The following is a 12,924-nucleotide window of genomic DNA, read 5'->3' as shown; positions in this document are numbered from 1 at the left end:
CCCCCCCCCCCCCCCCCAAAAAAAAAAACAACCAAACAAACAAACAACGAACCCAAAACAAAACACCAAAACCAAAAAAACTCTAAACAGGTTAATTTCATAATTTGGGCCAGTATAAGTCACTGTGCAGGGGATGATTCAAGCTTAAGCAAGAGTGTGCCCAGCTGCCCAGAGCCCGGGCTGGCTACAGGCAGCTGCACCGGGCTCATCACCTCTGTGTTGGGAGCTGGGGAGAGACCAGGGCTGCACTGCCTCAGGGCCCGCCCCCACTGCCCACTCCAAGGCACGCCTGCACGCACAGCTGTTTGGAGCCTCCTGACTGCAGCTGCCCTAGCTCTAGGGGAGCTGCTGCCAGCTGGGATCCCGAGCTGTTCTCAGCAGGCAGCTGGAATGCTGCAAGCCCTGCTTGGAGCAGCCTGGGCTCCAGCAGCTACCCAGAGCCGGGGTAGCTGCTGGCAGCCACAGAGCCTGGGTTGGGGGGCAAGGGGCAGTAGGGCTGGGGGACAGGGCCTGTGGGTGGGGGGGTAAGGGGCACAAGCAGGGCATCCTGCCATGTACCCCTTGCTCTCATTTTGTTTTTCTGCTATGTCAGCACTGCCTTCTGAGGTAGGCATTATGGTGTTTTTCGGCACTCCGGCCAAAAAACGTTGCCTACCCCTGCTCTAAATTTAAGAGAAGAGGTGTATGTCTCTTTAAAAGTGTTTTGAAGAGGTTTTTCAGAACCTTCCTGTTGCTAGGCCAGGTTGTATTTTAACACATTAAATATCCAGGGTGAACTTTGGGTTTGCTTTGTAGGGTAATCACTAGGCTAACAAAATGTTAAAATACAGTATGACCTATATAGGCTTTTTTCCTTTAAACACGTTGGTTAAAATAACTGTCTTTTTAAAATACTACTTTCTGTCCTAGCCTAGGCAAGCCCTGGGCTGCCTTTGCTGTGCTGTTTTGACAGTATATTATTTAAAAGCTGAAGACTGCACCAGGGCTAGGTCATTAGCAGAACACAGAGGAAGTAATTCCGTTATCTTTGGACATCAAAGACAGAAGAGCTGTTGGTAGAGAGGGCCATTAGGGCAATGTCTTTCTGCCTCAGAGAAATAAATTTTGAGGATTGCTGTGGGGGAGGCCTGTTGGGAAGGCAATAAGAAGCATCCAGCTGGGGAGCAGATGGGGTGGAGTCTGACCTGACACTTAAGTAAAAGGAATTTGCAAAGTCCAATAGCAAAAACAGATCAGCCCCACCATGCTGGCTCCTAAATCCACCTTATTCCTGCAGTTAGCTTATGTGGATGGGAAGTTGATGATTGAGATAAGTGGCACTGGGTGTGTTGGCTGTATGCAGCTTTTTTTCTTTTTTTTTTTAAAGCTGGAGCTGATGTTTTTGCTTTAGTAGAACTGGGTTTAAATCTCACTTTTAGATTTGTCTCAATCTAAAAAATAGTTCTGCCACTTTCCTTATGCAGTAAGTTATTCTGTAAAACTAAGCTGTAACGTAGATGGGTCATTCTCAGTCAATAGTATCCTAGTGTAAGTCTAGGCAGCAGCAGTAAGCTGTATTTTAAATGATACATAGGGCATGAGTACACGTGCATTAGCACACTTTAGTCAATGCACATTAAATCTAGTATCTCCATTGTGAAGTACTACGAAAATGTGCATTAGCCTGTCTTCATGCGCATTAACTAAAGAGGATGGTATAACTGATGCTTAATGCTCATTGGCTTATTTTAATGTGGATTAACTAAATGGCTCTCTTCAGTGATGCTTTAATGTGCATTAAAATAGACTAATGTGCATTATTTAAGTTTTTGCCAACCCAAATCTGAAATGCTCCAAACAAAAGTAGAAATGGACACAATTTGGCTTTTTTTTTTAATTGTCCAGCCTGAGAAATTTAAAATGGTAAGGAATTTTAAATTGTTACTCTTAAATCTTACATTCTTTATTAAGGTGGCAGAAAAATGTTTGCCTACCAAACTTAGGTTTTGGCTGAATTCCTCTTAAGAATTGGGTAGCCAGCTGTGTGGCAAATTCTCTAGCTTTGCTTGAAAACTACCCCCTTCCCAAATGTTAATCCAAAGGTGCAAATGAGTTTTTTGCGCCTACAGTTTGGGGGAGGAGAAGGGTAGAGGGGAAAGCATACTTGTAAAGATATAAAACAGTGAGATGTTAGTGCTCCTAAAGATGGAGCTTAGTGAATAGTTTCTAGTCTGTCAGCTGATTTGAAATGCAACTTAGCCTACAGCCATATCTTCATCAAAGATCCTTGTTCGCAGTGGAGGCGGGGGCAGATGCTGCATGTATGTTGGGCTGTTTTTTTCTTTCATGTTCCCTTTCTTTCATCCTTTGTTTTGGGAAAAGTAAAGGGAAGAGTCTCATGGCTGGTCTTAACTTAAACTAATCCAGCCAAGTCTTTTTAAAAACCAAACTGGTACAATGTAATATAGGCAAAACTGTGTGCTTTCAAGAACAGGAATATTTATTTCTGCAATAAGAATGGAACTGCATTGAAAGCAGTCTTAGCATTCCAAGCTGCCATCAACTTAGTTTTGTTTTTGTTTTAATTAGGCAAAGTATTAAAAGCCAGAATAAATCTAGAGATGCCACTTATCAGTGGTTGTATTTCTAGAACTTACCTTTTAGCTATTTTTAGCCTATGTTGAGTTTCATAATTTCTACTTGCAAAGTAACTTGGGCCTTCTAAAAGTGCCTATATTCACACTGCCTCCCATTGTTCCCAACAGGGGTGAGGGTTCCTTTAAAGTGGCTGATTTTTGAAAATAGAGCTACTTCAACTACCTGAAGAGGGGTTGCAAAGAGGATTGAGCTGGACTGTTCTCAGTGCTGGCAGATGACAGAACAAGGAGCAATGGTCTCAGGTTGCAGCAAGAGAAGTTTAGGTTAGATATTAGGAAACACTTTCTCATGAGGAAGGTAATAAAACACTGGAACAGGTTACCCAAAGAGGTGGTGGAATCTCCATCCTTGGATGTTTAAGACCCAGATAGACAAAGTCTTGGCTGGGATGATCTAGTTGGGGATGGTCCTGCTTTGAGCAGGGGGCTGGACTATATGACCTCCTGAGGTCCCTTCCAACCCTAACTTTCTATGATTCTATCTGAACTAGTTAGAACCAAGGGAAGCTGTTAGATGTTTTGAAAGAGCACTTTTTGCTAAGGCCAGTTGTAACTTTGAAACTAAAGGGATGTGGAAGACTTCCTCCCCCCTCCCATAGCACTTTTTAATATTTTCCTGATATGAACCTTCAAGAGAAGTTGAAGAATAAACTTTCCTTTCTGAAGATGGTGACTTGCAAAAAACCCAAAAAAACCTTTGGGTGTTTGTTTTGTTTTGAAATTGCTTATAAACTACTTGTTGCACCAAGCTTGCTTCATTGTCTAGGTAGGAACAAAAACTGGGACAAGGAGGCATGCATGCGTATGCATACTTTATAACACGCTCATATATACACTTGCACACAGAGGAAAACTAGCTAGTATACTCTGGGTGGCTTGTGCTTCTCAAAAGTGGGATAAAAGCTTGAGAGATGCCCTACCAAGTAAATAGTGGTCAGAAGTCTTATATGACCAGTTCTCAGGCCTATGATGTGCTGCTCAAAAGTGGGATAAAGCAGCCACAGGGGTCTGGAAAAACTTCCTTTTGCACAAAAAGGAAGATGTATACCATCTTCAGATAATAAGATGATATTACATGCAGTACTTTTTTTAATTGTTTGGTGCCCACTTGACACTTCAACTTTTTATTAAGGAAAATTCAACCTTTTAACTCCAGCTAAAAGTGTGTGCATTTGGAGAGCACATACCTCTAGTTCTGATTTACAGAATTCTGTATGTTTCCATGATTCTCAAAGCAGGACATTCAAAGTCAGGGTTCTGCTTTTTGGAAATGTGATTTAAGGTGCACTAAAACTTTGGCTGTCTCTAGTGACACAGAGAAGAAAAATGAAAGTGGCTTTAAAAGCAAATTTGTTTTTAACTTAAATGTTTGTAATTTTGAACAGTTACAACTAGCATCCCTGTCTTGCATGGTGTCAGTATGAAGCAGAAATGAACAACAACCCTGCCTTTTAAAATTTGTAGGGCTTAACTGAACTTTTTTGGGACTTTATCCCTTACTTACATCTACATAAAGCTAGAAACATATCTGAAGATGAGAAGTAAAGCAGTTTGCTCCTTTACTTATATGTATCAGTTTATTTGCCATCAACAACACTATAACCATTCATGAGTTAAAGTAAGTATAGCTGTAGAAGCTTACACTAGCTTTTCTATCAAGTTTTGGAACAAGAGGAAAATAAAGCTTCTAAAGCCACACTTTTGTGGCACTAATCTAACTGTTTCTGGTGGGGAAATAATTAGAATGGAACTGAGTTTCTAGAAAATGTGTACTGCTAATTGAGGGCCCAATTCTTTAATTGGGAGAGCAGATGATACACTTTTACCTTGCCATTTAAAGAGTGAAAAAAGAGTCACTTTGAAACTTGGGGGACAACCAAAATAAATAACTCTTTCACATATGTGTGTGAAAGAGTTATTTATTTTGGCTGTCCCCCAAGTTTCAAAGTGACTCTTTTTTCACTCTTTAAATGGCAACTTATATATCACATCCAGTTCCTAAACAGATATGAACTGTTTTGTTTTTCTTTAAGGAGAAATTGGACACACGTATGTCCCTTTCATTATGAGTACTCAGTCTACTCCTGCATCTAGCTGCAGTACCCTTGGTATTGTCATGAGAGTAACTACAAACACCCCTTTTTATGTCCTGTGGAGTCAGTCCAGGCTCAGCCTTTTCCCAGTCTAGCTGAGAATAGTCTTGCATAATTAGAAGATGCTTTTCTATGCTATGCTTGCTCTGATACCAGTTTGATTTTTTTTTCACTGTCTTAGAAATGGCTACTGTACGTAGGAACAGGTTGAGCAAGTCTGGGTTGGTTGTTTCACCTTGGAATGGAATGTTTGATCGAAACATTGTACATAGGCTCACAGGAGTCCAGGCCATGTTTCACACTAGGCTCATTTGCAGGCCTGTCTGTGTGGTGTCTGTGCTTTGAAAATAAGTGTAAAATACTGCATGTTGAGATGAAATAATCAATTTCTGCTGGTATCCTGAAAAATGACATACCCTCTTGCAAGCTCCCAGGTGCCTGAAGAGTACTCCAACAGTAGTGAAGCAAATGCTTTTGAATTTTGATAATATGAGCAATTTTATACTGTTAGTAAGCCAGATGTTTTCTTCTGCTAGTGGAGTTTGGTGCACACTGTGCTATGCTGGTGTGCAAGTGGGCTTGTGAGAAGAGGCAGTTTGCTGTGGTACCTTGCTGACTGTCAGTATTTCAGTGCCACAGACGTTCTTAATTTGAAATAAGTTCACTTCTGGCTCCTTCAGTTTGCTGGGGCTTTGAAGTGATTTGCTTTTCATGGCAGTGCATTTTTCTGGGTTTTTGTCCTAAACTTCAAAAACAGGAAAATGGCAATAAAAAAGACAACTTGAGCCAAAGGGCATGTCACATCCTGAAAGACCAGTTTCTCTCTTTTGAGCACTGCATTTTCATCATCTAGGTAAATAATTTTGAAAACCCGGGGGGTAGGTGGGCAGGCGCAAAACCTCCATGGATCAAAAGCTTGAGCGATGCCCTACCAGGTAAACAGTAGTCAGAAGTCTTATCTGACCAATTCTCAGGCCTGTGTGGCATGTGGACTTCTTTGCAACTTTGTTTATATGGATTCCCCATCCTGTCTACCTTCATTGTTTGGGGGTGGGGTGGGGATGTCTTCGGCTATCTCAGTCTTGCCCTGGTGATAAAACTGGAGGTATGTTTCCACTGTTCCATGCTCTAATGCGTTCTGCTTCTAGGGTATGTAGCATGCAGGTTGCAGTCCTAATCAATACTGCTGTTCAAGAACACTTATAGTCTTGGGTGTATGAGCTTCAGTTATAGAATAGTGGGGAAAATACATCCTTGTAAAATTAGAGCAACAGCTAACATAGGGGCCAATCCCTCTAGCTGAAGAAAGGAGTACTTCTGTCTTTACTTGGGAAGACTCCAGGTTGATTTCAGAGGGAATGCTGGAAGGCAGCTGAATAAAGGTATGGATTAAGTGGAAGCATAGCAATTCCACTTTGACACCTCTGGATATGACTAAACTTTTGTTTTGTTCTCAGTGCTTAAGAACTTTCTAAAGAAATTTCTTTAAAAAAACCCAAAAAACCGGCATATTTACAATAGGTCTGACTTTTGGTGCTGCACTAGATCTGCTCTTCAGTTAGAATTTAGCATTAAATCTTTCCTGTAAAGATCCAGCCAAACATCCTCTCTCTTCAGCTCTGAACTCCTGCTGATCATTGGTTTTGAACACTAAAAAATGCTTTGAAATAACTGTCTAGAACCTTAGATTTTTTTTTAGCTGTCTAGTCTTAAATTTATTGAAGGGATGTTCTACTAATCATCTTAAGTACTATTCCTCCAGTTAATTTGGCACCCACACATTCTGGATATCTTGGATGATAATCACTTGCTGAGAACTTAATTTTTTTTTTTTTTTAAACGGGATGTGTCAACCTCTAATAAACACCCAGCCTATTAAGCCATTTATGAACCTTTTAGCATAAGACTTTTAAACCTACTCTAAAATAGGCCTGTGCAAAGCAGCTAGTATTTACTTTGGGTTCGGCTGATTTTGGAGGAGAGCAATTCTATTTGGTGATTCGAATCACTGTCCTGAATAGATTTGGCCAAATCTCCAAATCAAATAGGCCCATTCCCTGCCCAGCCCTAGCATCCCAGCGCTTTGAGAGGAAGAAAAGAAAAAGCTCTGCACTCGCAAGCTCCTGCCAGGCTGGGGGGGGGGGCTGTCCCTACTGCCCCCCACTGCCCTGTGCTGTGGGGGGGCTCTGCCATGAACCCCCAGAAACCCTGAAGTTGCTGCAGCAGCTGGTAAGTGCAGAGCTCTTTTCTTTGAAGCTGGGGTCCAGCGGGGCATCCATTGATGGGGCTGGCAGAGTGGGCAGGGGTTGGGGGATGCTCAGGGAGGCTGAGGGAGCAAGCAGGGGTGAGGTCTAGTGGAGGTCCCCCCTCCATGGTTCCCTCCTCCTTCCCGCACTTACTGGCATGGAGTCGAGGTCCAGCTCACTGTGGTGGCTAGCAGGGACTGCCCAAATCTCTGAAAGTACTTGGAGAGCTTCAAATTGATTTTGGCCTTTTTTTATTGGTATCCCAATTCAATGTAGAGATTTGGCTGCTGAATCCCACCCGAATCGAATTGGCACCCAAAGCTTTGTACAGCCTTACTCTCTAAAGCACTTTCCTTCTCTGCCTTCCTGCCCTCCCCCTTTTTGAGGATTATTGCCTCAGCCACCAATACAAAGCAGGAACTGTGTATCCTGGGTGTTTCTACTTCCCATTAATCTAAAAACAAAACTTGAAGAAGAGGAATGCTCTGAAACTGAAGAGGCTTTTGGAGAGGAGAAAAAGGTCTTTCCTCCATTTTAGCCTGATTTAAAAACTGTATGTTTTCAGCTTCCATTTTCCCATATAAGTTTTGAATACAGACAAATCCTTGTAGTTCTATTGCCCTTAAACCCACAGGAGATTTAATTGATTAAAGAAAGGACCCAAATATTCTATTTTACTAAAATAAAAACGCATCCTCTGACCAAAAAAAAATATTGCTAAGATTCATGATAGCCTTCAGGCTAATTCTTAATTCAGTTTTTTTAAATGTTGTTGTCTGTCTGTTATCTTCCCAAGCATGCCTTGTAAATTGATATTGCTTTTAATGTTTTTGCATACAATTGGCATATATTGCATTAGTACAAACAATTCTAGCCTGTTAAAGTAGGCAGGTTTACTGCGCTACTTCGTCTAAAGGAGTTGAAATGTCAAGCTCTGTCCAACAGTCGGTACAGTTTTTAAAGTGCTTATTCTAATTTCCTTTTCATGCACAGATGCTTCTTTACAACAAATTCATTTATTCATAAGCAAGCTGGAGGTGGCTGTCTATATTATAGTAGACTTGCATAGAAATTGGTATTCATTGGCATTCCAATAGAAGCCCCTTGTTATATAACATAATGTTAGTCAGAATTTCATGGCTAGTAAAACTTTGATCTGTGAATTCAGTAAAACTTATTTAACACCAGTGTTGTCATATGGTTGGTTCTCTCTGGCTTGTCACTTTAACTAGCAAGCTTATTGAACCAAATTTTTCTGCAACTAGAACTTTGTGCAAGTAGATTAGTATCTGTGGAGCAGCACAGAATGTATTGCGGGGCGGGGGGGGAATGCTGTGTTGGTCTGCTGGAGCAAATCTTTCAGGAGTTCCAGCCTCTGGTATGTGAACCTGACAGGCATTCAGTAAAACTAAATGAAAACAGCTTCTTTGAACTTTGTCCTACAGTGGGCACTGTGAGAGCATGTTGACCTATCTGTTCTAATGCTGGAGGAGTTGGGTTAAATGCAAGAGCTTCTTGCCTAATACAACTTTAATTGGTTTGCCTAAGCAGTACATGTCTTTCCTCTCCAGCTGAGTATTGAACAGGCCCAAGCAGTGGCAGAGCAAGTTGAAATGAAAGCTAAAATGGTGCAGTCTGAAGTCAAAGCTGTGACAACTAGACATAAGAAGGCCCTGGAAGAAAGAGAGTGCGAACTGCTATGGAAGGTAAAAAGCAACTTAATTTACTTGAATTACTAATAAATAACCCTTAAGGTAGAAATTTGATCCTTTTTGAACTAGTAAATGGTCCTATTTCTGATAAGCCTTTGGACTAAGTATTTTAAATTTAAGTAATCTCATTGAAAATCTTCAGGATGAAGGTGATAGTCCCCACCAAAAGTGGGGTGGGGGTTATGTATGTGCTTGAGATAAAATAGAGGGACTGAGAATTGCAGGGAGCCCACTCTAGTAACCCACAAGCAATAGGGGAGGTCCCCCTGGGGACATGCAGCAATACATCGGAACCCTGGGAACCATCTTATCCCACCTGCAGCAATATTGAACAGAGTAGGCCTAACTTAACTGCAGGTGTTTATCCCCCTACACATTAAGCATACAATGAGTGGAGAGAACTATGCCCAGTCTGGTTTACTTACTAACATAAAATGAGAAATGGTGTCTATCTGATTTTAGAATAAATAAACGATCCAAAAAAGGGGGTGGTGGGAGGAGGGAGGATCAATTTTTTTCTTAATAACCAAAAGACCATTCCTTCCACTCATTGAAGAGGCCAGATCTTGGTAAAGGCCACACCTTTCTGTTGTAGCAAGCAGACACAATGTGGTATAGTGTTAATATACTGAAACATGTAAAAGCTACTTTTCACACTTGTCCAGACAGCCTTCTTTCTTTTGCCGTTTATCTTCAATAAAAAAGTCTGTGCAGACAGCTGTGACTAACCTACTTTTGTAGTCACAAGCGTTCACTTGCAAGAATGCCTCCATATTGCTTTTTGAAATAAAAATGTGGGCATTGCTTTCTGTAGTGATAACTTCTGGTCACTACAGCTAGTGAGCCATCAGAAACTATGCTTACTTTTATCATTGGCTGGCTGGTGCCAGCACATCTCTGAATTAAGGAATATGAAAAGGTAAAAATAAGAGGACACCACTTCACCACTGTCTTCCCACCTTCTCCTGCATGCTCAGTCTACAACAAGCTGCAGTCAAGGAGAGATTTTTATGGATGGTAGAACGACAAGTGACAGTTAGCAACAAGATATTCTGCAAGACGGGCCTAACACTAGTCTATACAAATCCATCTTGTTTTTAGGAAGATAGAGGAAAAACAAATTTCATAAACCAAGGAGGACTTAAAATATTTAAACTTGTAAGGCTTGAGCTGGTTTGTGAAAGTTGGTCAAACAGTGACTTGATTCTAAGGGATAGAGAGGAATTCCTGCAAGCCAGGAAGTATCTGTACTGGAGTCTAGTTGTGTTTTTTGTTTTCTTTGGGTTTTTTAAAGTAGTGATCTCTCCTTTTTCTGTTTAGGTCTAGCGATTGTAAAATTGACCTGAATGAGCAGCAAAATGTTTACAATTTCATTTTGACAATTAGTAATGTGTTTTTTCCAAGTTCAGTAGTCCAACAGAGTTGAATTTAACTATTTTCAAAGAATCATTAAAATTAATAGCAACTCCCTTCTCTTTTTTTTAACTGCTTAAACTCTTGATTTATATGTTTGGTTTATTATGTGCAAGATTATTTGAACAGTAAGACCTTTTGACAGTTTCGTTTGCCTGTTATGGGGCACTTTCTGTGTTGGAGGGAAACAGATTGCCAAGGAATGAGTAAATGTGCTTTTCTGGAACTTCCAAGGCACTACATGAAAATGTTTAGTGATATACTCCCATCATTTCCTCAACATAATGGTTATACTTGTTGTTAATTTTACAAGGAATAGGTTACTTGTATTGTTCCCACGCAAAACATTAAATGGTTTTAGCAAGTACTGATATCAAGTAATGAGGGAAAGTGTGCATGTACATATACCTGCATTTTTGTATACAGATGTCTCTGTAAAGTAGACCAACAGTTGTTTACAAGCCAATGTTTAAACCTTGGTGAATCAGTAATGTAAGGTGCTTTGTTATAAGGTAATTGGTTCCAAAATCTTTGTTTCGGTGCTTGCAGTCACAATATGTGCACAAACCATTTTTGATTTCATTGGTGTTATTAACACTATATTTTAGTTTAAAAAAAATAGCAGTGGATAAGTCCAATCTTCTAACAGCATACAGAAAGGCATCATTAAGGTGTTTTATTTTAGCCTACTTCCTATTATGTCAATAATGCTATCTCCTATGCCTGAGCTGCAGTGAGGATTGACCAGGCTTCTGTTTAAATGAGGTTGCTTCTGCTCTTCCAAGAACCCCTATGTGCCTGGAATATGGGATAACACAAAGGGAGACTTTCTCTTGGTTTTAAAAAAATGCTGATTTCAAGTGGCATGCCAATGTAGCCCCCTCTCATGGCAGAAAAAGGCATTCAGTGGGAAAGGGAAACAATGTTGAGTGCCTCTAGTAGAAGGAGTTACAATCCCTTAAGAAAACAAAAAAATCCATATTAAGATGCAACCTATATTAGGAAAAATTAAGTCAGCAGGGTGGATACTTTATTTAAATAAGTTTTTTATCTTGCAGAGTGCTCTTACTCTCTTCAATCTTCTCACCGCTATGGCAACAACAATTTTGCGCAAGATACTACTGTGAGGGAATATTTCTGTAGGATTCTGCTGCTTTAATATAGGCGTTATATCTTTTTGTCTTTTTTTTTAAGGTGGAAAAGATTCGTCAAGTCAAAGCTAAGTCGCTCTACTTGCAAGTTGAAAAGTTGCGTCAGAACCTGAATAAACTGGACAACACGATTAGTGCTGTTCAGCAGGTCCTAGAGGAGGGGCGCACCATAGATATTCTTCTGGCCCGGGACCGCATGCTGGCTCAGGTGCAGGAGCTGAAGAATGTGAGAGGCCTTCTGCAGCCCCAAGAGGATGACAGAATCATGTTCACACCTCCTGACCAGGCTTTGTACATGGCCATAAAATCAATGGGGTTTGTTAGCAGTGGGGCTTTTGCTCCTCTGACCAAAGCCACTGGGGAAGGTCTCAAACGTGCACTACAGGGCAAAGTGGCCTCCTTCACAGTGATGGGATACGACCATGATGGTGAGCCACGCCTTTCAGGAGGCGATATGATCTCTTCAGTGGTGATGGGCCCTGATGGAAACCTGTTTGGAGCCGATGTCAGTGATCAGCAAAATGGGACCTATGTGGTCAGTTACAGACCACAGCTGGAGGGAGAGCATCTTGTTTCAGTCATGATGTGCAACCAGCACATTGAGAACAGTCCATTCAAGGTCACGGTGAAATCTGGGCGCAGTTACATTGGCATTGGGCTACCAGGGCTTTCGTTTGGCAGTGAGGGAGATAGTGATGGCAAGCTGTGTCGTCCCTGGGGAGTCAGCGTAGACAAAGAGGGCTACATCATTGTTGCTGATCGCAGCAATAACCGAATTCAGGTGTTTAAGCCTTGTGGCACCTTTCACCACAAATTTGGCACGTTGGGCTCGCGGCCTGGCCAGTTTGATCGACCTGCGGGTGTTGCCTGTGACATCTCGCGTAGAATTGTTGTGGCTGACAAGGACAATCATCGCATCCAGATCTTCACATTTGAGGGGCAGTTCATTCTGAAATTTGGGGAGAAAGGAACCAAGAATGGGCAATTCAATTACCCGTGGGATGTGGCAGTCAACTCTGAAGGCAAAATCCTAGTCTCTGACACGAGGAACCACCGAGTTCAACTCTTCGGGCCTGACGGCGTGTTTCTGAATAAGTATGGCTTTGAAGGGGCACTCTGGAAGCACTTTGATTCCCCAAGGGGTGTGACTTTCAATCATGAGGGCCATTTAGTAGTCACAGATTTCAACAACCATCGCCTTTTGGTCATCCATCCAGATTGCCAGTCAGCACGCTTCCTTGGGTCAGAAGGCACTGGTAATGGCCAGTTCCTGCGCCCACAGGGTGTGGCAGTGGATCAAGAGGGGCGCATCATTGTGGCTGATTCTAGGAACCACCGAGTGCAGATATTTGAGTCCAATGGTAGCTTTTTATGCAAATTTGGCACTCAGGGAAGTGGCTTTGGTCAGATGGACCGTCCTTCGGGTATAGCAGTCACCCCTGATGGCATGATTGTTGTGGTCGACTTTGGAAACAATCGGATTCTTGTCTTCTAATTTGTTGTCTGAATTAGGAAGAAACTGTCTCAGGGAAATTCTTTTTTTCTTTTTCTTTTCTTTTTTTTAAGATAACGAAAAAATACAACGTTGATTCAAACCTACCTCATCTTTAATTTTTTTTACAGATGAATGTACTTCTTTTTTCTGCAGGGAGTGATCCTGTGAAGCTATAAAT

General features: G+C 41.5%; 1 protein-coding gene across 1 annotated transcript in view; it reads left to right on the top strand.

Moving 5' to 3' along the window:
- The window catches only part of TRIM71 (tripartite motif containing 71), an 18,665-nt gene extending 5,755 nt beyond the window's left edge, over positions 1–12,910 (top strand). The window contains exons 2-3 of the mRNA XM_019508805.1: positions 8,547–8,681; positions 11,295–12,910. Of these exons, the coding sequence (XP_019364350.1) occupies positions 8,547–8,681; positions 11,295–12,746 (1,587 nt within the window). The 3' untranslated portion in view covers positions 12,747–12,910. The remainder of the gene's footprint in view (positions 1–8,546; positions 8,682–11,294) is intronic.
- Positions 12,911–12,924: the final 14 nt, after the last annotated feature.

Source organism: Gavialis gangeticus, unplaced genomic scaffold (assembly GCF_001723915.1).
Source record: "Gavialis gangeticus isolate Ggan-Ray unplaced genomic scaffold, GavGan_comp1, whole genome shotgun sequence".
Lineage (NCBI taxonomy): Eukaryota > Metazoa > Chordata > Crocodylia > Gavialidae > Gavialis > Gavialis gangeticus.
This window is presented reverse-complemented; position numbering and strand designations above follow the sequence as displayed.